The sequence below is a fragment of the Erinaceus europaeus genome, chromosome 3 (assembly GCF_950295315.1).
Source record: "Erinaceus europaeus chromosome 3, mEriEur2.1, whole genome shotgun sequence".
Classification (NCBI taxonomy): domain Eukaryota; kingdom Metazoa; phylum Chordata; class Mammalia; order Eulipotyphla; family Erinaceidae; genus Erinaceus; species Erinaceus europaeus.
In genome coordinates, this window is record NC_080164.1 from 132198361 (window position 1) to 132224027 (window position 25667).

At 39.2% G+C, this 25667-nt stretch overlaps 1 protein-coding gene across 7 annotated transcripts in view; it reads right to left on the reverse strand.

Annotated features, from left to right (window-relative positions):
- LIN54 (lin-54 DREAM MuvB core complex component) overlaps positions 1-25667 on the reverse strand; it is an 85224-nt gene that overhangs the window by 33279 nt on the left and 26278 nt on the right. For 5 of the 7 annotated variants that reach the window (XM_060187990.1, XM_060187988.1, XM_060187987.1 and 2 more), the window contains exons 2-5: positions 23945-24660; positions 16714-16837; positions 8221-8363; positions 1320-1536 (exon numbers count right to left, since the gene is read on the reverse strand). In XM_060187990.1, coding sequence (XP_060043973.1) covers positions 1320-1536; positions 8221-8363; positions 16714-16837; positions 23945-24628 — 1168 coding nt within the window. In that variant the 5' untranslated portion in view covers positions 24629-24660. The remainder of the gene's footprint in view (positions 1-1319; positions 1537-8220; positions 8364-16713; positions 16838-23944; positions 24661-25667) is intronic. The other 2 variants (XM_007518488.3, XM_007518489.3) reach the window with 1 other exon arrangement.

Sequence of the window (25667 nt, forward strand, 5' to 3'; positions counted from 1 at the left end):
TGTGTGTGCTTAACCAGGTGTGTCACAACCTGGCCCCCTCTGTGGATTTCTTTATCTCTTAATAAACCAGATATTTTTTAAAACTGTCAGATAACTTAAAAAAGGGGGGGGGGTATAGGCAGCCCCAAAGTATATAAAAACTACATGCTGTCCTAACCCTGTCATATCATTTTTATTTTTCAAAGTTAAACCTTTATTTATGATAGAGAGGTGGATGAGAAAGAAAATCAAAGTATTACTCTGGGGTTGAAGTGGGAACCCTACACTTGAGAGTCTAATGCTTTATCTACTGTGCTATGCAGCACCCACAACACAACCATTCAATTTTTTATCAAGTAGATAAATACAAAGAAAAGCTATGTGAGTGGTGTGTGTATAGCGAGTGACAGGAATAAATAAACAAGAAGCAAACAAAGTATACAAATAGGATACCTTCTAGAAAAAAGTAAAAGTTACAGAAATTTTTAATTTGGGGGGCTGGATAGTGGCACACCTGGTTGAGCGTACATGTTATAGTGCATAAGGACCCAGGTTTGAGCCCTCAGTCTCCACCTGCAGGGGGGAAAGCTTTGCGAATGGTGAAGCAGGACTGTAGTTGTATTTCTCTCTTTCCTATCTTCCCCATCCCTTTCAATTTCTCGCTCTCCATCCAATAAATAAATATAATTAAAAAATTAAAGAAATTTTTAATTTTTATTAGTAACTATGGTTCAAAATAAGTAAAGGATATAAGAGATATAAAGGTTATTACTTCTCATTTTCACTGGCTACTAGTCATTTAAACTAACCAAAACTCTAAGAAGCAGTTTTCAGTTCAGAAAAGAGGATAATCTGACTCCATCTATCTCAATGGCATAACTAGTACATCTTAAAAAAAAAAAAAGCAATAAGTACAAGGACCAGTGTAAGGATCCCGGTTCAAGTCCCCAGCTCCCCATATGCAGGGGAAATCGCTTCACAAGCGGTGAAGCAGGTTTGCAGGTGTCTCTCTTTCTCTCCCCCTCCTCTCTCCTTTTCTCTCTTCTCTGTCCTAACAACGAGGACATCAATAACAAGAATAACTACAACAATAAAACAAGGGCAACAAAAGGGAATAAATAAATATTAAAAAAGCAATAAAGTAGCTACCTAAAATCAATGAATAATTACTTAGCAGAATGAAATACTATAGCTATATGCTACTCAGATCCTATTTCACTAGTTTCTGCAAATACTGCTGATAGGTCATACTTAACAGGACTCAAGGAAAACAAAGGACCAATGTTTTTAAATAGTTTTCAAAGTATTAAACAGTTGTACCTTAAAAATAAGATACTAACCTTGCTGAAGAGGCTGAGTGTTTGTACTGGGGTTCTGACTAACTGGTTGGGTTGAGCTACTGGCGGTTGTGGCAGTAACCAGTCGGACATAATGAAACTTGCTTCCAGGCACTTGAATCTGCTGGACATTGGGAGCTGTTGCCAGAGGAATAATGGTCTTAAATTGCGATGTGCTCACACCTCCAACAGTGATGGTCTGCACAGCTGATTTCACAGCCTAATGAACAATACAACATGGCTATCATTAACCTGGAGTTTAATTTTCCTGTTCCTTTTAACTTAGGATAATCAGTCAAGTGAAAAATTATGTTTCTGTATTTCACTGAGACGCTTAAAGGTGAACCTGTTCAAAGAGAAATGAAAAGTAATAAATACAAGAGTGAATCCAAAATTAATGAGTTTGACATTCCATTTCTTTTTTTTTTTTTCTTCCTCCTCCAGGGTTATTGCTGGGCTCGGTGCCTGCACCATGAATCCACCGCTCCTGGAGGTCATTTTTTTCCCCCCTTTTGTTGCCCTTGTTGTAGCTTCGTTGTGGTTATTATTATTGCCCTTGTTGACGCAATTCGTTGTTGGATAGGACATAGAGAAATGGAGAGAGGAGGGGAAGACAGAGAAGGGGAGAGAAAGATAGACACCTGCAGACCTGCTTCACTGCCTGTGAAGCGACTCCCCTGCAGGTGGGGAGCTGGGGGCTCGAACCGGGATCCTTATGCCGGTCCCTGCGCTTTGCGCCACATGCACTTAACCCACTGCGCCACCGCCCGACCCCCTGACATTCCATTTCTAGTAGTAAACTTCCTTGATAACAGCAGAACAGGTGGGAATATTCCCTGTGGCGCAAGGACCAGCGGAAGGATCCCGGTTCCAGCCCCTGGCTCCCCACCTGCAGGGGAGTTCCCTCACAGGTGGTGAAGCAGGTCTGCAGGTGTCTTTCTCTCCCCCTCTGTCTTCCCCTCCCCTCTCAATTTCTCTCTGTCCTATCCAACAAAAATGACAATAATAATAGTAACAACAACACCGATAAACAAGGGCAACAAAAGGGGAAAAAATGGCCTTCAAAAGCGGTGGATTCGTGGTGCAGGCACTGAGCCCCAGCGATAACCCTGGAGGCAAAAAAAAAAAAAAAGACTAATTGACATTAAGGATGATATAAAAAAATAAAAGTAGTTCCTACATGTACGGCATCATATGTTGTCCACATACCAGTTGTTGGTGTCACCCATAATAGACAAAAAAGCAGAGAGAGAGATCACAATACATAAGCTTGTATCAATATAGTGGAGGCTAGACTTGAACATGAGTCATGTACATGGCAAAACAACACACTATCCAGATTACACTAGTTCATCGGCCATGTTACCATTTACTCTGTTATCAAGACAAATATAGGAGTCATTTGAGATTCTCCTCCCTGAGCCTTCTTCATTTTATTATTATCATAATCATTTAGCAATTTGTTATTAGTGTGAAAGAGGCAGGAAGAACCAGAATATCACTTTGGCACAAGAAATGCTGAGAATCAAACTCAGGACTTCATGCCCCTGAGTCCAATGCTCTATTCACTGTGCCAGTTACTGGGCCACTGGTCAGTACATCTGAAATTTCTTTTGAACATCTCTACCTGTTTAACTTCTAAGCTAATATTTTAGCTCAAACCTGAAGTATTATAATTGTCTAACTTAATGATTCTCTCCTTGACCTACTCTAAATATTTCAACATTAAATCTAATTCCTAGAATTCCACCTGAAGACATTTAATTTAAGTAAATTGAGTCAGGGCTCAGCCATTAGGTTTTGAAAGAGGTCCCCAAAAGCTTCTTAAGTACAGCCAAACTAACCTAACTGGTCCCTCTCAGAATCCATTATTTTTTTTAAAAAATATTTATTTATTTATTTATCCCCTTCTTGTTGCCCTTGTTTCATTGTTGTAGTTAGTCACTGTTGGATAGGACAGAGAGAAATGGAGAGAGGAGGGAAGACAGAGGGGGAGAGAAAGATAGATACATGCAGACCTGCTTCACCGCTTGTGAAGTGACTCCCCTGCAGGTCGGGAACCAGGGCTCGAACTGGGATCCTTACGCTGGTCCTTGTACTTTGCGCCACCTGTGCTTAATCTGCTGAGCTACGGCCCGACTCCCCAGAATCCATTCTTAATTTCCCCTAAAATATCTTTCAAAATGCCACAATCATCATATGCCTTAAATACAAGTGTAATGTTATCCTAGGGTAGTCCAGACCACCCATGAGTATCACATCACTCAGGGAGCATTAAGAAATCCTGATATCACCCCAAATTCCAGAACAACTAAAACTGAGATGCTTGATGACATACACACAAGTATATTTATTAAAGTTTCCCATATGATACAAATGTCCATACAAGGTAGAGAACAGTTGTCCTAAAAGCAACAAAAAGACACATATGGGGAGCCAGTCGGTAGCGCAGTGGGTTAAGCGCACATGGTGCAAAGCTCAAGGACCAGCGTAAGGATCCCGGTTCGAGCCCCTGGCTCCCCACCTGCAGGGGAGTGGCTTCACAAGCGGTGAAGCAGGTCTTCAGGTGTCATTCTTTCTCTCTCTCTATTTTTCTTTGTCCTATCTAAGAACAATGACATCAATAACAATAACTACAACAACAATGAAAAACAACAAGGGCAACAAAAGGGGGGAAAAAAAAGACACAGATTGCAGTTAATAATATACCCCAGGGGCTGGGCGGTAGTTCAGCGGGTTAAACGACCAGCTTAAGGACCCCAGTTCGAGCCTGCAGGAAGGGGATCACTTCGCAAGTGGTGACGCAGGTCTGCAGGTGTCTTCCTCTCCCTCTGTCTGTCTTCCCCTCCTCTCACAATTTCTGTCCTATCTAACAACAATGACATCAATAACAACAACAATTATAATAACCACAACAATAAGAAAACAAGGGCAACAAAAAGAAAAAAAAATAGCCTCCAGGAGCAGTGGATTCATGGTGCAGGCACTGAGCACCAGTAATAACACTGGAGGCAAAAGAAAAAAAGAAAAAAAAAAAAGAATAATATACCCAAACTCCTCTGAAGGTAATGGGCTTGTGATCAGGCACACCTCCACCTAAACTTAGAACTCTAATTCTCATGTGGCCATGGCAATGCAACACTGGAGGGTTCGTCCCACTTTTACACTTTTGTGTAAAGTATTATCTAAATACAGAGAGTCTCCTCTGCTCACCTACCACTAAGAACAAAAGCTCTTTCAATGTTAAACTTTCCAAAATCTATATATCCTCCATGACATACGACAGAGCTCATCAATCCTGTGGACGCTATAATTCTGTGAGGTGATTCTTAGTGTTAAGTCTCAATTCCCAACTGATCTACTTTAAATAAAAAATCTTATGTGAGCCACACTTTTACTCCCGGAGAGTCGCCATTCATAACAAATAGGAAGCACTGAAATGTCTATTGAAGTCATTCCATTAAGTAGTTACCCTTTATAAGGCAGGTAGAATTCCATTTTAATAGATGGTGTAATAAGAGACACAGTGTATTTGTACATTATATTCCAAGTCTCATTAAGAATGAAATCAGGGGGCAGGGGTTGATAGCATAATGGTTATGCAAAGACTTATCCCTGAGGCTCCGAAGTCCCAGGTTCAATCCCCTGCACCACCATAAGCCAGAGCTGAGCAGTGCTCTGGTGTTTTTCTCTGTGTCTTTCTCTCTTTGCATCTCTCTCAAAAATAAAATAAATAAAATGCTTAAAAAATAAATAATAAAGAAATCAGGGAGTTGAGCGGTAGCGCAGTGGGTTAAGCGCACATGGCGCAAAGCGCAAGGACCAGCATAAGGGTCCTAGTTCGAGACCCTGGCTCCCCACCCGCAGTGGAGTCACTTCACAGGTGGTGAAGCAGGTCTGCAGGTGTCTATCTTTCTCTCCCCCTCTGTCTGCCCCTCCTCTCTCCATTTCTCTCTGTCTTATCCAACAACAACATCAATAACAACAACAATAATAACTACAACAATAAAACAACAAGGACAACCAAAAGGAATAAATAAATATTTAAAAAAAAGAAAGAAATCAATAATTATACTTTAAAAAATGTCAGGCAAGTTTTTAATGTTTGTTCTATAATATTATGAACAGTAACACATTGGGGGGAAAATCATTACAAGAAGCACTATATTTTCAGAATCACATAAGTGGCACTTTACAAAATAACAATGCTTGGCTTTCCTAATTAATATGTCCTTAAAAGCCTACCTTTGGTGGTCCGGAAGGTGGTGCAGTGGTAAAGCTTTGAACTCTCAAGCATGAGGTCCTGAGTTTGATCCCCAGCAGCACATGTGCCAGTGATGTCTAGTTCTTTCTCTCTCCTCCTATCTTTCTCATAAATAAATACATTAAAAAAAAAAAAAACCTACCTTTGGGTGCTGGGCAGTAGTGCAGCGGGTTAAGCACACATGTCGCAAAGCGTAAGGACCGGCATAAGGATCCTGGTTCCACCCCCCAGCTCCCCACCTGCAGGGGTCACTTCGTAGGCACTGAAGTAGGTCTGCAGGTATCTATCTTTTTCTCCCCCTCTCTTGATTTCTCTCTGGCCTATCCAACAACAGCTATGAAAACAATAACAACTATAACAAGCACAATAACAACTACAACAAGTGCAACAAGGGCAACAAAAATGGGGGAAAAAATGACCTCCAGGAGTAGATTCATGGTACAGGTACTGAACTCCACTGATAACCCTGGAGGGGGAAAAAAAAAACAACAAACAACTACTTGCATCAGCTGCCAAGTTGCAGATGCTACCATGATGCCAACTTCAATTCCCTGGAGAGAGGAAGTCGCCAATGTGTCCTAGACCCCCACTTCTCCAGAGCCCTGCCCCACTAGTAAGAGATAGGGACAGGCTGTGAGTATGGATCCACCTGCCAACACCCATGTTCAGAAAAGCAATTACAGAAGCCTGACCTTCCACCTACTGCACTCCATAATGACCCTGGGTCCATGTTCCCAGAAGGATAAAGAATAGGAAAGATTTCAAGGGAGAGGATGGGATAAAGAACTCTGGTGGTAGAAATTGTGTGGAATTATACCCCTCTTATCCTATGGTCTTGTTTTTTATTTTATAAATAAATTAATAAAAAATTAAAAAATAATAAAATCTGGGAGTCAGGCAATAATGCAGCAGGTTAAGCACACATGGTACAAAGTGGAAGGACCAGCATAAGGATCTCAGTTTGAGCCATGGCTCCCCATCTGCAGGGGCGTCACTTCACAAGCAGTGAAGCAGGTTTGCAGGTGTCTATCTTTCTCTCCCCCTCCTCTCTCGATTTCTCTCTGTCCTATCCAGCAAAAACAATAGCAATGACAACAAAAACAGTAACAGGGAGTTTGATGGTAGTGCAGCGGGTTAAGCGCAGGTAGCCCAAAGTGCAAGGACTGGCATAAGGATCCTGGTTTGAGCCCCCAGCTCCCCACCTGCAGGGGAGTCGCTTCACAAGTAGTGAAGCAGGTCTGCAGGTGTCTTCTCTTCCCCCCTGTCGTCCCCTACTTTCTCCATTTCTCTCTGTCCTATCCAACAATGATGACATCAATAACAACAACAATAATTACAACAACAATAAAAAGGGCAACAACAACAACAAAAAATAACAATGATAAACAAAAGGGAAAAAATAGCCTCCAGGAGCAGTGTATCTGTAATGCAAGCACCAAGCCCCAGCAATAACCTGGAGATAATAATAATATTATTAATAATAATATCTTTAAAAACAAAAACAAAACTATCTTCGTGGGCCAGGTGGTAGCACACCTGGTTGAGCGCATACGTTACAACACACAAGGACCCAGGTTCAAGCCCCAGCTGCCGGGGTAAAGCTTCATGAGTGGTGAAGCAGTGCTGCAGGTGTCTCTCTGTCCCTCTTCCTTTTTATCACCCCTTCCCTCTCAATTTCTTTTTTTTTAATTTTATTATCTTTATTTATTTGATAGCGACAGCCAGAAATCAAGAGGAAGGAAGCATATAGAGAGGGAAAGAGTTAAGAGAGACACCTGCAGCACTGCTTCACCACTTGTGAAGCTTTCCCCCCTGCAGGTGGGGACCAGAGGCTTGAACCTGGGTCCTTGCACACTGTTACGTGTGCACTTAACCAGATGCGCCACCACCTGGCCCCCTCCCTCAATTTCTGGCCATCTCTATATCCAATAAATAAATAAAGATATCAGGTGGGGGTATAGCATAACGGTTATTCAAAGAGGCTTTCATACCTGAGGCTCTCAAGTCCCAGGTTCAATCCCCCACACCACCATAAGCCAGAGCTGAGCAGTGCTCTGATAAAAAACAAACAAATTAATTAAAAAAAATTTTTTAAATACCTTTCTTCTTGTAGACACCTACCATGGGAATGTGAGAATTTATACTCATGTGTCAATAACCATACTGTGAAATGAAAAAAACACCTTCCTCAAAATGCTCTACTAGAATAACATCTGTATGCTTTAGGTAGTGAGGTAGGACTATTTATTTGACCTGAGAGTTAAGTAACATGTGTTTGAATACCTTAAAATGAAAATAAATTCACTATGTATTTGACTTACCCAGATAGTAATTTTGCACAAATATTAACTAGAGGTGCTAAATACATATTGTTACCCATTCAAAAGATTTGTTGTACCCATATTCATATAAGCCACAGAAATCATTTTAATATGCAAAATTATTACATAACTATGGCTTTAGAGTATGTTTTTATCTGTCATATGTCCTCGATTACTAAGTTATTCAGTATTCACTGAAAGCCTATTACTTGCTTGGGAATATATTCAAACTAAAGTATCTGATGTGATTTGCAAGAGAAAAAAGTATCATTAGCCATAATACATGGCTTTTGTGGTATTATTTTCGTTTTTTTTTTACCTTATTTGGTGATTTCAAAGGTGAGATGGCTATCTTATTTGGTGTCTGTGTTGTAGAATTTAAAGTTGATCCAATAACACCGCTTTCAGATATTGTTATGGTCTTTGATGGAGTCCCAGGAGTAGACTGTGAAAGAACCCTTCCTGCAAATGAGAAGCAGTATATCAGTTTGACCTTTCACTAATAGCATTAAAATGAGTGTGATGATGATTTACAGTCACAAGGGTTATAGTAATATGTCCACTATTTCATCTGTAAACATCTATGAACTTAAACATGTGAACACCTTATGAATTGTGGTGAATCTAGGCAGAGAAAAATAAAACAATACTTCCGAGTAATCCTTGGTGTCTTAATACTATTTTATGTAAAGTCCACAAAACATTTCTGTTCATCAAGATATTCTCATCAGTACTGACATGTGCTATCAGAAAATAGGTTCAGGACAACTGAGCAACGTGTTGCTCTGTGTCTGACACAGTTCCTAAGTCAACGCTCAAATCCAAATCTTAAAATTTCAACCTGTATTTTCTGCTATATATTACAATTGTTACCCTGTCGGAATTCAAACAATTCAGGATCTGTTTTCAATCCACATCAACTTAAAAAAAAAAAAAAAAAGAAAGAAAAGGACTGATTTAAACACTGTCTGGAGTTACTCTATTTTAGATAACAAAAGAAAGAGATAAGTATTTTCTCCTAGTTGTCCTCAAAGATTCCAACTGGCTGTTTTCCCTTCTGGACAATATCCTATAAGAACAAAGAAGGAAAACTTGGAAGGGCGAAGGAAATGGAAATCACAATGAGTTGAAATCTTAGAAACTACTATTCTAAGCAGAAGAGGAATATAAAGACACACCACCTTCTAAATCCTGGAAAGAATGTATGCAAGTCATTAGTGCCACTCATTAAGTAGTCTGTATTTCTCCCATCTGGGTACAGGGCAAAACTGCAGTTCCTACTTGTCCCACCCCATATGGATAGGGTAAGGCCTCATGACTAGGTCTGGCCAATGAATTATATAAAAAAAGGAAGTGTATGATTTCTAGGCTAGAACATTTACTGTATATATAAGACCTTTTGAAGCTCTTCTTTCATGCTACATCTAAAGCAGTGACTCCTCTGTCAGACTGCGTCCTGGAGTGACTGGAAATGATGAGTTTTCTTTCTTTCTTTCTTTCTTTCTTTCTTTCTTTCTTTCTTTTAAAATTCTTTTTTTAAATAGTTTTATTTATTTTTTATATTTATTTTATTTATTTATTCCCTTTTGTTGCCCTTGTTGTTTTACTGTTGTAGTTATTATTGTTGTTGTCGTTGTTGGATAGGACAGAGAGAAATGGAGAGAGGAGAAAAAGACAGACACCTGCAGACCTGCTTCACCGCCTGTGAAGCGACTCCCCTGAAGGTGGGGAGCGGGGGCTCGAACCGGGATCCTTATGCCGGTCCCTGTGCTTTGCGCCACCTGTGCTTAATCCGCTGCGCTACCGCCCGACTCCCTGAGTTTTCTTTCTATGCCACAACGGACATACAGCTAACCATGGCATTTGTATAAAAAATTAAAATTGGCCTTATTTAAACTTCTGAGATTTACATCAAATTAAAAAGCTTCTGTATAGCAAAAGAAACCACTACCCAAACCAAAAGTCCCCTCACAGAAGATAGATCTTTACATGATATATATTAGACAAGAGTTTAATAACCAAAATACAAAAAAAAAATAAAAAATAAAAAATAAATAACCAAAATACATCAAGAGCTTGCCAAACTCAACAAGAAAACAAATGACCCCATCCAAAAATGAGAAGACACATAATATTCACCACAGAAGAGATCCAAAAGGCTGAGAAACACATGAAAAAAATGCTCCAAGTCTTTGATTGTCAGAAAAATGCATTATCTTTTTTTTTTTTTTGCAACCCTGGTTATGGTGGGGATCAGTTTCAGCACTGTGAATCCATTGCTTTTGGAGGTCATTCTTCCCCCATCCCCAAGCTTCTGAATTTTATTAGATAGGACAGACAGAAATTGAGAGAAGAGGGAGGCAGAGAGGAAGAGAAAAAGACACTTGCAGGCCTTGTTTACTACTTGTAAAGCATCCACACTGTAAGTAGAGAGCAGAGACTTGAACACTGGTCCTTGAGCTCCCCACCTGAAGGGGAATCACTTCACAGGCAGTGAAGCAGGTCTGCAGGTGTCTGTCTTTCTCTCCTCTCAGTTTTCCCCTCCACTCTCCATTTCTCTCTGTCCTATCCAACAACAACAACATCAATAACAACAGCAACAATAAAAACAAGGGCAACAAAAGGGAAAATACATTAATATAATAATAATAATAATAAAGAAATGGTAGTAACAACAGATGTTGGAGAGGTTGAGGGGATAAAAGAACCTTTTTATATTACTGGTGGGAATGTAAATTGGCCAATCCCTGTGAAGAACAGTTTGAAGAACTCTCAGAAGGCTAAAAATGGGACCTAACCTATGACTCAGCGATTTCTCTCCTGGAGATATATCCTAAGAAATCAAAACATGGATCCAAAGAGATCTGTATATATCTATGTTCAAAGCAGCACAATTTATAATAGACTAAACTTGGAAGCAACCTAGGTGTTTAACAACAGAGGAGTGACTAGAAAAATTTTGGCATATATACACGATAAAATACTATTCAGAATGGTGAAGTACCCTCCTTCACCTTGTCTTGGGTGGAGCTTGAAGGAATCATGCTAAGTGAGACAGGTCAGAAAGAGAAGCATGAGTATGGGGTGATCTCACTCACTGGCAAAACTTAAGATACAAGAACAGAAAGGGAAAACACAACATAGAATGGTGGAGTATATTTCATCAAAGCAAAGCACTCTGGGAAAGGAAGATAGGGAAAAGGTGGGAGCAGCTGGGGGAGGGGGGGTGGCATTCACTTAGGCCCTGGTACATGATGATGGAAAAGCTCTTAAGCTGGGGGTAAGAGTGTTTTGCACACACCTATCATGGTGAGATGAGAAATTGTACACAACTGCCCCCCTCCCAAAAAGCCCAAAGTGAATTCAATTAAAATAGGGACAAAATTTCATTCTAAGTAACAACAACAAGAAGATAGCTTTTATTTATTTATTTTTTTAAATAAAAGAGCCTTCATGGTGAACAAAAAAACTCAACTGTTGAGTTTGGAGAATTTTTCTAAAAATTAATATAGCAAAATCTACTTGGTGAGCACAGTATGATTTTACAGGTCATTTCTATCAAAATACCTGTGGATTTCATCAATTTCTCCAAGACCATTTTATATTACTTATAATTCAAGCAGTCTGGGAGGTGGCACAGTGGACAAAGCATAGACCATCAAGCATAAGGATCAAACTTAGGAGTTTGATCCCTGGCATCACATGTGCCACAATATCACTCTGGTTCTCTCATTAATAAATAAATCTGGGGGTTGGGCGGTGGTGCAGCGGTTAAGCGCAGGTGGCACAAAGCACAAGGATCCCAATTCAAGCCCCCGGCTCCCCACCTGCAGGGGAGTCGCTTCACAGTTGGTGAAGCAGGTCTGCAGGTGTCTATCTCCCCCCACCCCCGTCTCCCCTCCTCTCTCCATTTCTCTCTGTCCTATCCAATAACATCAATAACAATAGCAATAACAATAACCACAACAATGATAAAACAACAAGGGCAACAAAAGGGAAAAAACAGTTTCCAGGGACACTGGATTCATGGTGCAGTCACCGAGCCCCAGCAATAACTCTGGAAACCATAAATAAATAAATAAATAAATAAATTTTTTATTATTTCAGCTGTTCTTTTCAAGGGGAGTGCCTATTTTTCATCCACCTATCATTTCTCTTGGTTATCCAATTTCCAAATCCTTAGCTCCATAGATTCAAATACTATTACCCTCAAAGTGATGTACAAAGATGACTACATTAAGACTGTCTACAGGGAGTTGGGCGGTAGCGCAGCGGGTTAAGCACACATGGTGTGAAGCGCAAGGACGGAGTAAGGATCTGGGTTCGAGCAAAACAGGTCCTCTTCCTCTCTGGCCCTCAAAAGGGTGTGCTGTGTCCTCTGGCCCTCAAAAGGGTGTCCTGTGCTGAATATAGATCCCAGATTAAGTTGATGGGGTTTACAGTTAACAATATTTGTATACTTTGCCCATAATTGGACGATACTCTCTTCTCTGATACAGCTTTCTAGTCGTATTTCCAACTCTGACACCATATCCCCAGACAGTGCCTTTGGCCCAACTGCATGTTAGCTATCAGGCTCAGGCAAAAATTAGTAAAGTCATGGGCCCTTTGGAATATACCTAAAATAAACCTTTTTCCAAAACAGAGACCCCAAATCTCATCAGCTATAGTCTAACCTTTAGATTCCTGGTTACTAAACAATTTGTTCTGCTTTATATATTTTTTTGAAAGAATTTATTTATTTATTTATTTATTTATTCATTCATTCATTTACTCATGAGAAAGACAGGAGGAGAGAAAGAACCAGCCATCACTCTGGTACATGTGCTGCTGGTGATGGAACTCAAGGCCTCATGCTTGAGAGTCCAATGCTTTATCTACTGTGCCACCTCCCAGTCCACTCTGCTTTTTTCCCTCCAGGGTTATTGCTGGGGCTCACTGCCTATATCATGAATCCAATGCTCCTGGAGGCCTTTTTTTTCTCCCCCTTTTGTTGCCCTTGTTGTAGCCTTGTTGTGGTTATTATTGTTTGTTGTTGGATACAACAGAGAGAAATGGAGAGAGGAGGGGAAGACAGAGAGGGGGAGAGAAAGATAGACACCTGCAGACCTGCTTCACTCCCTGTGAAGCGACTCCCCTGCAGGTGGGGAGCCGGGGACTCGAACTGGGATCCTTACACTGGTCCTTGTACTTTGCGCCACGTGCTCCCAACCCGCTGCACTACTGCCAGACTCCCTCCACTCTGCTTTTTATCTTAATGCTTTTCAGCCACCACACTGCAAATGCTACCATGATGCCAAACTGACTTCACTGGACAGATGACGACCTGATGTGCCCTGGAACCCCACCTCCCCAGAATGAGCTCCAACTGGGATCCTTACAAGGGTCCTTGTGCTTCGCACCATGTGTGCTTAACCCAGTACACTACTTACTGCCCGACACCCCTAAAAAATTTTTTTAAACTAGAGATCAAACAAAACAGAAATTACCAAAAAAAGAAAAGAAAAAGAAAGAAAGAAAGAAAGAGAGAAAGAAAGAAAGAAGGAAAGAAAAAAGAAATTACCACTAAGGGCCAGGTGGTTCATGCAGTAGAATGTACATGTGACCATGTGTGAAGAGCAGGGTACAACCCTTTGGATCCCAGGCCCCATCTGCAGAGGGTAAGTTTCACAAGTGGTGGAGCAGTAATGCAGGTATCTTTCCTTCTCTCAGCCTCTCTTTCCTTTCTAACTCTGTCTCTCACCCACTCTTCCAAAAGAATGGTCACTAGGAAAGGTAGAGTCATACAGGAACTAAGGCCCAGCAATAACTCTGGCAGCAAACTAAAAAGGCATTGTTGGGGGCCAGGAGGGCAGCGGGTAAAGCCACGTGGTGAAGCGCAAGGACCCACATAAAGATCCCGGTTTGAGCGCCAGGATCCCCACCTGCAGGGGGGTTGCTTCACAAGCGGTGAAGCAGGTCTGTAGGTGTCTTTCTCTCCCCATCTCTGTCTTCCCCTCCTTTCTCCATTTCTCTCTGTCCTATCCAGCAACAACAACATCAATAACAACAACAATAATAACCACAACAATAAACATAAGGGCAACAAAAAAGGAAAATATTTTTTAAAACCATAGGTCTGAAGCTGAAAGGTGGTGAAAATTTAAAAAAAAAAGTGTATTATGTCATAAATGCTTTTAATGATAAGAAGGTATAGGCATTTGAACTTAATTCTGCTAGACCTTTGTCAAAAAACTGATTTAGCCAACAATATTTGAAGTAAAAGTGAGACAGAGATCAGAGATGCATTTTAGAAAAATTACTTTCATGTAAACATAAGTTTATCTTTAATAAAAGGAAGAAAAATTCATTTTAAACGAGAGATTTAGGTGGGGGTCGACAGCACAGTGGTTATGCGCAGAGACTATCATACCTGGGGCTCCAAGGACCCAGATTCCATCACCTGCACTACCATAAACCAGAGTTGAGCAGTGCTCTAGTTTAAAAAAAAAAAAAAGCCATATCTTAAATGAGACCTATAAAGGCATTAAGAACAACTTATATGCACTTTAAATGATCACCATGCTCAAGGACCTGGGTTTGAGCCCCCACTCCCCACCTGCAAGCAGGACACTTCACAAATGGTGAAGCAGGTCTGCAGGTGTCTGTCTGCCTCTCTCCCTTTCTATACTCTCCACTCTCAATTACTGTGTCCTACTAAATAAAATAGAAAGGGAAAGGAAACAAAATGGCCGTAGGGAGTAGTGGATTCATACTGCAAGCATGAAGCCCCAACAAAAACCCTAGTGGCAACAGAAAAAAAAATAAACAACTCCACTTTTTAAAGCAAACGTTTTCAATCTTTCCTCTGAGGCTTTTCCTGCTTCTCAAGACAGCCTGTAGAACACTAGTCTCTTGTATCATTACAACCCTCTACTCATCTAATGTTACCCTTAAACTACACTATTTCCATTTCTTCTCTCTCACTTGCAAAAAATAAGCCTCCTATACAGCAGTCCAAAGTCTCCGAGAAGGAAAATATTGTCATAAACTTCAGAGTTGCTTATTGTCTATAACTTTGTCAAAGACAGTAGTAGGTGATTTTAATATAAATCCCAGGGATGGTTAGCTAATGTCTGACATAGCTTCATCAAGAATACACATTCTAGGAATTGGTAATTAGCATTTCACAACATCTAGTAAAAATTTACCATCCAGAAGTGCTTCCATAACTATTATAACAATGGGAATCAGATATGAGCTCCTAATTGGTGAAAAGACTAATAGTCCCAGATTCAAGATCAAACAGGGCTATGTGGAGTTTCTTTTCTTTTTTTTCTTTTCAAAGAAATATTGAATTGTTTGCCAGGTAATGAGTAAGAGGAGGGATGTGGATCAATGACATTGCAAAAGGAGTGATAATTATGGGCTATGGACTCTCTATGATTACTGGATAAAAAAAAAACTTGACATGAAGGGCGTGACTTAGGGAGAAAGTGAAAGGGTTAATGAATCAAAAACATTTCCAAGTCAAAGAAGACTTTGACAATGTTGAATACTAGGTTGTGAGTACAAAGCAGGTTAAATTAGAATAAAATAATGAATTACTTAAAATCAAGATTTCTAAGATATAACTGGCAATGGCAAACTTTAAAGTATATGATAAAAGAGAATTGGGACACACTAAGAAATATACTAATGGGAGTCAGGCTGTAGCGCAGTGGGTTAAGCGCAGGTGGCACAAAGCACAAGAACCGGAATAAGGATCTCTGTTCTCGCCCCCCGGCTCCCCACCTGTAGGGGAGTCGCTTCACAGGCAGTGAAGCAGGTCTGCAGGTATCTATTTTTTTTTTAATATTTACTTGTTTATTTTTCCCTTTCATTGCCCTTGTTGTTTAACATTGTCATGGTTATTGATGTTGTTGTTGTTGGACAGGACAGAGAGAAATGGAGAGAGGAGGGGAAGACAGATAGGGGGAGAGAAAGACACCTGCAGACCTGTTTCATCGCCTGTGAAGAAATTCCCCTGCAGGTGGGGAGCCGGGGACTTGAACTGGGATCCTTATGCAGGTCCTTGTGCTTTGCGCCACGTGCGCTTAACCCGCTGTGCTGTGCCACCGCCCGACTCCCGGCATCTATCCTTCTCTTCCCCCATCTTCTCCTCCTCTCTCCATTTCTCTCTGTCCTATTAACAATGACGACATCAACAATAATAATAATAACTACAACAATAAATCAATAAGGGCAACAAAAGGGAATTAAAAAAATAAATATTAAAAAAAAAGAAATTTACTAATAAAAGTAATATAGCTAAAATTCTGTTATCACTTTAGAAATCACTACCACTGTGAAAATTTTCAGCCCATACAAAATTGCTATAGAGTATATAAAAATTGAAAAAACAAAAACTCAGATACAAACCATGAAATATTAAGGGTTCATATATATTAACTTAAAGCAATTAAACTTAGCACATGTGCTGTACTCCACCTTGGTCATTTAATAGACTGCCAGAGCTCATATACAATTCTCTACAGTAAAAAGCTAAAACTACTGGAGAAATATTATCAAGAACTACAGGAATTTAAGGCTTTGCTACTTTGATGAAAAAGTTCTTCCCAAAACTAAAGAGACTAAAATAATGCACTGACTTATTAAGATAAGGCATTTTGTTCAAGACATACAATAAATAAGAGCAGCATTTTTTTTATTAAATAGTTTGGTTTACAATAAGCTATACTTGCTGTACTAAAACACTTCAAAGTAGAATAGCCTTTTTCAAACCTACAAGGAAGGTAAATATGTAGCTTAGTAAACTATAAAGAGATATGACCTGCAATGACTGGTGGTGATACTTGAGTTGTCTGTCCTGTAACTGCTTTACTATTAATTGGTTTTGCAAAGATCAGCTTCGTGATTACTGGACCAGAGGTTGGTGTTCGAGGCTTCTTAGCAATCTGAAATATACAAATAACTATGAAGACCATCTGTTTCCTTAAAACACCTATTCAATAGAAATTAGACAAACTATTGCTATAAAGAACAACATGTGAAACCAGCTCTTTAACAAGCTATAGGTACTAATGTGGATAACATTTAAAATTGCAACCATTGATCAAAATTTTACGCCAATATAGTATTATAATACCTTTGCATTTTAATGTGAATCCTTACTTTAGTTTCTGAAATATATGCATATGATAAAAACCAAGGGGGTAGGGGAGATAGCATAATGGTTATTACAAAAAAAAAAAAAAAAAGACTTTCATGCCTGAGGTTCTGAAGTCCCAGATTCAATCTCCTGCACTACTATATGCCAGTATTGGGGTGGGGGTGTGTGTGAGATAACATAATGGTTACGTAAAGAGACTCTCATGCCTGAGACTCTAAAGTTCCAAGTTCACTCCCCCACAACACCATAAACCAGAGCTGAGTAGTGCTCTGGATATGTATGTGTGTATATATATATATATGCCAGAGCTGTGTAGTGCTCTGGCAAAAGGAGAAAATAAAAAGAAAAATTATGAAAACCAAGGGTTTAATATTTAATAGTAAACACCATAATAATTCAAAAACAATGGTACAACAAATCCATTTTCAATAATAAAGGGATAGAATAGGGCAAATTACAAGAGGCAAGGGAATAACCCCATAAGAAGAGTATATGCCTCATGAGATTAAGGCCCTGGGATTGGTTCCCAGCAGAGAGAGATAGAGAATGATAAAGCCACCTGGAAATATAATGACATTGACTCCAGGGAGAAAAGTATAATTATTCATTTTAGATAGGCTTATGAGATCTTCAGCTTTATATCTATATATCAGGGGCTAAAGAACTGAACTCCCGTGGTCTGAGAGGTGGCCCAGTGGTAAAGATTTGGATTCTCAAGCATGAGGTTGCGAGTTTGATCCCCAGCAGCACATGTGCCAGAGTGATGTCTGGTTCTTTCTTTCTCCTCCTATCTCGCTCATAAATAATAAAATCTTTTAAAAAAATGAACTGAACTCCCTATGACATGAAGAGACATGTGTGGCACACAGACTACCCCACAGGTAATGACTCTGAAATATAATCTGCTAAAATATTGTTTACCAGCATAAATCCCTTGAAGGGAAAGTTTATATTTATCTTTGATCTTAAGTTACATATTGTCACATTGTCAACTTGAACTAAGAACTAAAATTCTCTAAATGTCAAGGAAGATAGTTACCATTGTTTTTATATTGAAGTTATCAATGTACATAAAGACTTGAAAAGTTTGAAGCAGGCACTCCAGAACTGGTATAGTGGATAAGCATAGGACTACCAAGCATGGGGTCCTGAGTTGGGTCCCCAGCAACACATATGCCAGAGTGACAATGATTCTCTCTCTCTCTCTCCCCCTGCCTACCTCCCTCCGCCTTTCTCATTATCTGTCTTCCTCTTGATTTATTATGAAAGGGAAAGAATTATAGAGGGAGGACCAGAACACTGCTACCTCTGGCTTAAGGTGGTACAAAGGATTAAACCTGGGACCTTTGGGGCCACAGACATACAAACTGGTTCTCTGACACAATGAACTATTTCCCCAGCCCTCTATCTTTCTCATAAATAAATAAATCTTCAAAACTAAGTGTGAGAGGGCTGGACAGAGGCATACCTTGCTAAGAGCACATTACCATGAACAAGGACCCAGGTTCAAGTACCCAGTTCCCCCCTACAGAGGGAGATTTAGAAAGATTAAGAGGGAACGGGCACATACTGCTTCACTGCTTGTGAAGCTTTCCCCCTGCAGGTGGGAACCTGGGGCTTAAACCTGAGTCCTTGCTCACTGTAATATGTGTGCTTTACCAAGGGCACACCCACCAGGCCCCCTCTGTCTTTCTCTATCTGAAAAAGTAGACTCCTAGCAGTGAAGTCACAGAAACAAACAAAACCACATACACGTGTGTGTATGTACACACACACACACATACACACACGATAAGGGAAATAGTTTCATGTACTGGAAATGTGCTCTGGATTTTCTATGTGAAACTCTAATTTTGTATGAAATAAATAAATTCTAAAAAATCAGACTTTCACAGCAGAAAGGAAATTAAAATGTTATGTTAGCCAATAAGAAGAGCCCTAAAAGTACTGGAAATAATGGCTTAAAATAAACACGACCAATTCAAGTGAGAGAAATATACTAGAAATACATTGAAATACAGAAATAATAACACAGAACTAAAATATTATTTTTGTGCTCAAATTCCACATTAAAAATGTAACATATTGTCTTACATTCAGAACATATTCCTGACAAAAAAATGTAAATGAAATACAAATCACTTTTTATAAACAAAACAATTCAGGCTGGTTCAGCAGCAGAAAATTAAATTTGTTTGTTTGAGATTCCCAATTTCATCCTCAGTACCTCATGTACCAGAACGGTACTCCGGATGGTTTCTCTCTTTGTCTAAAGTGAAATTCTCTCATATGTAATACAGTAAATCTTTAAAAATTCAAAACAGGGAGTTGGGCGGCAGTGCAGCGGGTTAAGTGCACATGGCGCAAAGCGCAAGGGCCGGCTTAAGGATCCCGGTTCAAGCCCCTTTCTCACCACCTGCAGGGGAATTTCTTCACAGGCGGTGAAGCAGGTCTGCAGGTGTCTTTCTCTCCCCCTCTGTCTTCCCCTCCTCTCTCCATTTCTCTTTGTCCTATCTAACAATGACATCAACAACAATAACTACAACAACAATAATAAAAAAATAAGGGCAACAAAAGGGAAAATAAATACAAAAAAATCAAAACAAGGCAACTCATCACTACATTAAAATATACCTACCTTCCAAAACTATCAAATCAGTCCACATTACATTTTAAAAGCCTGATGCAATTTGTGATGGTATAAAGAAAAAGCATTTCTCAAGTATGTTTCAAGTCCTAAAGTTCTAAAATAAGTAAAACTATGACACCTATTGACTTAGCTTTAGTAATCTCAAGACACTTAGCTTTAATAATCTCAAGACACAGAACTACTGATAATCTTTAATGGTCATAACTTGTAATAAATAACCTTAGCTTATACATAAGCCAGACCTTCCACCTTCTGCACCCCATAATGACCCTGGGTCCATACTCCCAGAGCGATAAAGATTAGAAGCTTAAAGTATTTCTGTATTTTTCACTGATTTTCACAATCATATTATTACATGTACATTTACCAATCAGGAAACTGTAAACAATTCAACCAAAAACACATTAATTATTCAAAAGAACAATCTCAACTTGCCCTTGTGGGTGTGTTTCTTTAGTGAAGCACTGCTGAAAATATCAATTTCCAGTTCCATTAAGGAGCCAGGAGCATTTGCATTATGAATTGTAAACCACCCTAGAACTAAATTATTAGACAAAGTATATAAATATAATTTTGAGCAAATTTATCTAATCAGGAGATTAAAACAAAAAAATCAGAAAAGGAAATTTACAAGCAAGCTAGTCAATCAAATGTAGTCAAATAATTCATGCAGGTAATTTTTGGCACTGTGTTGTATAGATTTAGAACCTAATATGGACATATTTTGTTCCAGATCAGTAGTTATATATTAATCTTATATACTATACACAAGAACTGTGGGAGAGTTTTTATATATCTGTAATTAAGTATAACTATACCTCTTTGTTACTGCCTCTGGCCTCAACTGTCACCTCTTTCCTTCATTTTTTCAAGATGGGTCTCCTTCTTCCACCCTTACCTGATGTCCATACCCTAACAGTTTCAATACTCTGATTAAATTTAAGACAACGCTGAAGACTGTCTAGGAAAAAAATCAAAGAATCATATACACCATATAATTCTAAAACAGATATTCTGGTCCCTAAAATGAAACATATAGATATGTAGCTTTTTGTGAGTCTGTGCTTCAGATCCTTCTAACATCCTTTTTGAGTTAGATTACAGTTGTCTAAACTGGACAGACAGAACCCCCTAAATAGAATTCCCTAATGTTTTTTGTTTTGGTTTTGTAATTTTTTAAAAATAGTTACTTGTCCTTTCTCAAATACATTATTGAAGAAAAAAATAAAATAAAAAACTAGTAAGAGGAGCCGGGAGATAGCTCATATAAGAGTCTACACTTTACCATGCACAAGTACCTGATCACCATGCAATGATGAAACTTCACAAGTGGTAAAAGCAATGTTATGGTATCTCTCTACTTTAAAAAAAAAAAAAAAAAAAAGGTCAATAGGAGCACTGGAATCAGGTAGGAAAAAAGTAGCAATAAAAGAAATTATGAAATACCCCAGTATTCAGTTTTGTTGCCACCAGTGCTTTGGGGACTGCAGGAGAAAACTAAGTAAGTTGATCACTGAAACAGTATGTTCTTAAATGGCTCTTGTAAAATGATATTGTGATTTATACTATCAGTTTCTTATCAATATGATTACAATTCATATCCCCAAAGTCAAATGAACACCGGTAAACCACTTCAGGGGCTGAGTGGTGACACACCTGGTTGAGCACACGTTACAATACATAAGGACCCACCTTGGAGCCTCTAGTCCCTCACCTGCAGGGGAAAGCTTTGTTAGTGCTGAAGCAGTGCTGCAGTTGTCTCTCTCTCTCCCTCTCTATCACCTATCTCTATGTAATAAAAAAAGGAGACAAGAGCAAAGAGTGATTCTCATGCCTAAGGCTCCTAAGTCCCAGCTTCAATCCACCACACCACCATAAGCCAGAGCTTAGCAGTGCTCTGGAAAAAGAGAAAAAAAAAAAAAAAAAAGATGACAAGATAAACACAAGATATTTGCTGATGACAGGCTATCTCATTCAGGAGATGCTCATCAAAAATAAAGGAAAGGAATTTGGTGGAGATGCACACATTAGAGCACATGTTACCATCCAAAAGGACCCAGGTTCAAACCCTTGGTCCCATTGTGTATGGAGAAAACCTCACAAACTGTAAAGCAACACTGCAAGTGTCTCTCTTGCTTTCCCTTTTCATTTCTCTGATTTTATCCAATAAATAAAGAATAGAAAGAATAAAAAAAGGGGGGGCAAAGGGAAGTCAGACATATGAAGGAGAGCATAATCAACCAGAAAAGGGCATAAAATAATAGGAGGAGGAGCAAGGAAAAATTACAAGGGTTTGTGAAATCTTTTGAAGTTCTTAAGTAAAAAATGCATGGAAAACAAAGTTTCTAGTTACCAGTATCCTTGTTTCTATTATCATCTGAGAGTGGACAGTATTGCAAATCTTCCTACTTTCTTAAACACCTGCTTACCACTCGTCTTTTTTTTATGACTTTTTTTAAAGTATTTTATTTTTTTTTATTTTTGAGAGAGATGCAGAGAAAGACACAGAAACACCAGAGCACGCTCAGCTCTGATTTATGGTGGTGCGGGGGACTGAACCTGGGACTTCGGAGCCTCAAGCTTGAGAGTCTCTTTGCATAAGCATTATGCTATCTACCCCCACCCATGACTTTTTTAATGTGACTCTTTTAAAAAGGAAATTGTTTCCCCTCACAGTAAGTGGATCATTGTATTTCTTTTTTTTATTTTTTGCTGCTTTATTCTCTATTATTATTTTTATTAGTTTATTGTATATAGACAGTCAGAAATCAAGAGGGAAGCTAAAGGTAGAAAGGGAGAGAATCAGAGAGACACCTGCAGCCCTGCTCCACCGCTCATGAAGCTTCCCCTTGCAGGTGGGGACCAGGAGCTCAAACCCGGGTCCTTGTGCATTGTAACATGTGTGCTAAACCAGGTGCACCAACACCAGGTCCCACTCACTGCATTTCTAAGAGTAGAGAAAACCTAAGAACATCTGTCTGGGAATGAAAAACTGGGAATCATTTATTTTGTGCTCTGATAATCTGTAATCATAGAGTGCTATTCAAACTAGCAAAAGGTACCATTCTGAAGGATACTTAAAAGTTATGAGAACTGTACCTAGTACCCTCTTTTATAATGTATATTATCATAACCAAATAGCCATCTAATAAGATAAAAATAAAACTTTAGAGAAAACAAGTAACCTATCTAAATGTCCATAGCTGAGAAGATAAGCATAGATGTGACTCAAGTCCTACTGGGCCACCTTTAAACTCTGTATGTTACCTTCTATCACAAGGCATTGCTTTTCCATTTTGCAAACATGAAGGATTATAATGGTCAGTTAACCCCAAAGAAGAGGCAAACACTGGCCAGTATACACTACTGTTGGCTCCAAGGGTCTCTCAGAGAAGCAAATTTTCTTAGACTTTGTGCCTGAATGATTTGATAGTCTAAGCAGCAACTAGGGTATCCTTCTACTTAGAACATCTTAGTAGTCATACTACTACTAAGAATATTAATTTGTTAAAAAAATTAAATTAAAATTTATTTTTGTTAAAGGCAGAGAGGCACAGAGAAAGACAGAGACAGATAGAGAAAGATACCATAGCACCTAAGCTTCTTCCTTCAATGTGGTAGGGGCCAGACTCAAATCAGTGCAAAGCAGTGCAGACTATTAAAAAGTGAGCTATTTCAACAGCCCATTTTAAAACTATTTAAAAAACAAGGGAGTTGGGTGGTAGCACAAAGGGTTAAGTGCACATGGTGCAAAGCGCAAGGACCAGCATAAGGATCCTGGTTCGAGCCCCCGGCTCCCCACCTGCAGGGAGTCACTTCACAAGTGGTGAAGCAGGTCTGCAGATGTCTGTCTTTCTCTCCCCGTTTTCTCTTCCTCTCTCCATTTCTTTCTGTCCTATCCAACAATGACGATGTCAATAACAACAATAATAACTACAACAATAAAACAACAAGGGCAACAAAAGGGAATAAAAATTAAAAAACAAACAAAAAAAAAAAACAAACCACACACACACACACACACATTTGGAATTTAACCAAAACTAAGTCTTAAGTTCTATGGAAACAATACTCAAAAGCATTAAATATATCAAACTTTACCACATACACACAATTACTAAAATTAACATTCAAAAGAATTTGTTAACAACTGTGCATTTAATCACTACAAAAGTAACTATGAATTCATTTAATTTTTAACATGCACTTTAAAGTAAGAAGTCCCCATTGTTTTTATTTTACCTGTACTGTTTTTAACTGTTGGGTCTGTAACACAGAGGGTTGTGTTGAAGTATTAATCAGTTGACTTCCTGGGGTCAATGCTGAGACACCAATGACAGGTTTCACCTCTTGCCTCCCTCCAATGGTAACTACTTTAATTTGCTGCGATGGTAACTTAGCATCTCCTGACTGGGCCTGTGTTGTAACTTTCTGAGTCTGGGGTAGTTGGCTATGGGGTAGTGCTAAAACAATTGGTGAACCAGACTTGCCCAAAGTTGTTAAAATTAACTTCTGTCCATCTGGTTTAAGGGTCTGATTGCCAAGTTTAAGATCAGAAGTCTGTGATACTTTATTTAAAATAATCTGATTGGCTGATATAGTCACAGGAGTCTGAGCACCAAGTTTTTGAAGGCCACTTGGAAAAGTTGGTTTCACTGTGGTATTAGAATCTGCTTTAGTAATTGTGGTATTCACCGAAACTTGGTTAGTGTGGTTACTGTACACTGTGATTGGTTCCGTAGAAATGGGTGTAGCTGTAGAATCACCAGTAGAATTAATGTTGACAATTTCTTCCAGTTCAGTCTCCATGGGAATTGGGGATGAAACAATGACAGCCTCAATACTATCGTCATCCACTAACGTTATACCAGTGTCCATTATCTCCTCTGGAAGCAAACTATTCACCTCAGCTGGCACCACCTCCATGATCGTTCTCCTGCTAGAAAATTGATCAGGTGCTGTAATAAAAGTTGAAAAATGAGTAAGTTACTAGGCTTCAAAACAGTTAAAAAGAAAGACTATTCAAGAAAAATGCAAATGAATGTTTTTATTTATACATAACTGAAGTCCATAACCAATACATACCGGGATTAAACCATTTGACATATCATCAACCATCAAGAATCTGAAATATAAATCATTTAGGACACAAACCAGAAACAAGCACTCTCATGCACCGTGTCTCAATCCAAAAACATCCTAAATTCAGGCTAAACTAAGTCACATAATTACAGGAAACTCCTTCCCAAAGTCTGTCCATAAAACTTTTTAATCTTGCTACTGTATAAATGGCTCAACTGGTAGAGAGCATTGGGCTCCAATGCCCGAGATTCCTGGCTCAATTCCCAGCACCACATGCATCAGTGTGCTCTGATACACCCCGCCTTCTTTTACAGTGGTTTTTTTTTTGGTTATCTTTATTTATTGGATAGAGACAGCCAGAAATGGAGAGGGACGGGGTTGACAGAGAGGGAGGGAGACACAGCACTTTGAGCTTGAAACCAGATCTTTGCGCACTGTAACGAGTACACAACACAACCAGGTGTGCCACTACCTAGACACCCCCCATTCTTTCTCTCTCTCTCTCTCTCTCTCTCTCTCTCTCTCCTCTGTCTCATGTACAATGAATAGAGATAAATAAACTTTTTAATCTTTGATGTTCTAATAATCTTATTTCTTTCCAGTTATGTCTTCTTTACCACTGACAGATTTGACATTTGCTGATTCACACAGAAGACAAAAATTTAACATTGCATTAACAGATATTGGGGGCTGGGAAGACAGCATAATGTTTATGCAAAAGACCCTGAGGCTGAGGTCCCAGGCTCAATCTCCAGCACCACCATAAGCCAGAGCTGAACAGTGCTCTGGTGTCTCTCTTTCTCTCATTAATATAAAATTAATGAAATATTAAAAACAAACAAAACCAGATATTGGAAAGTACTTTGGAATATCCAATGAGTTA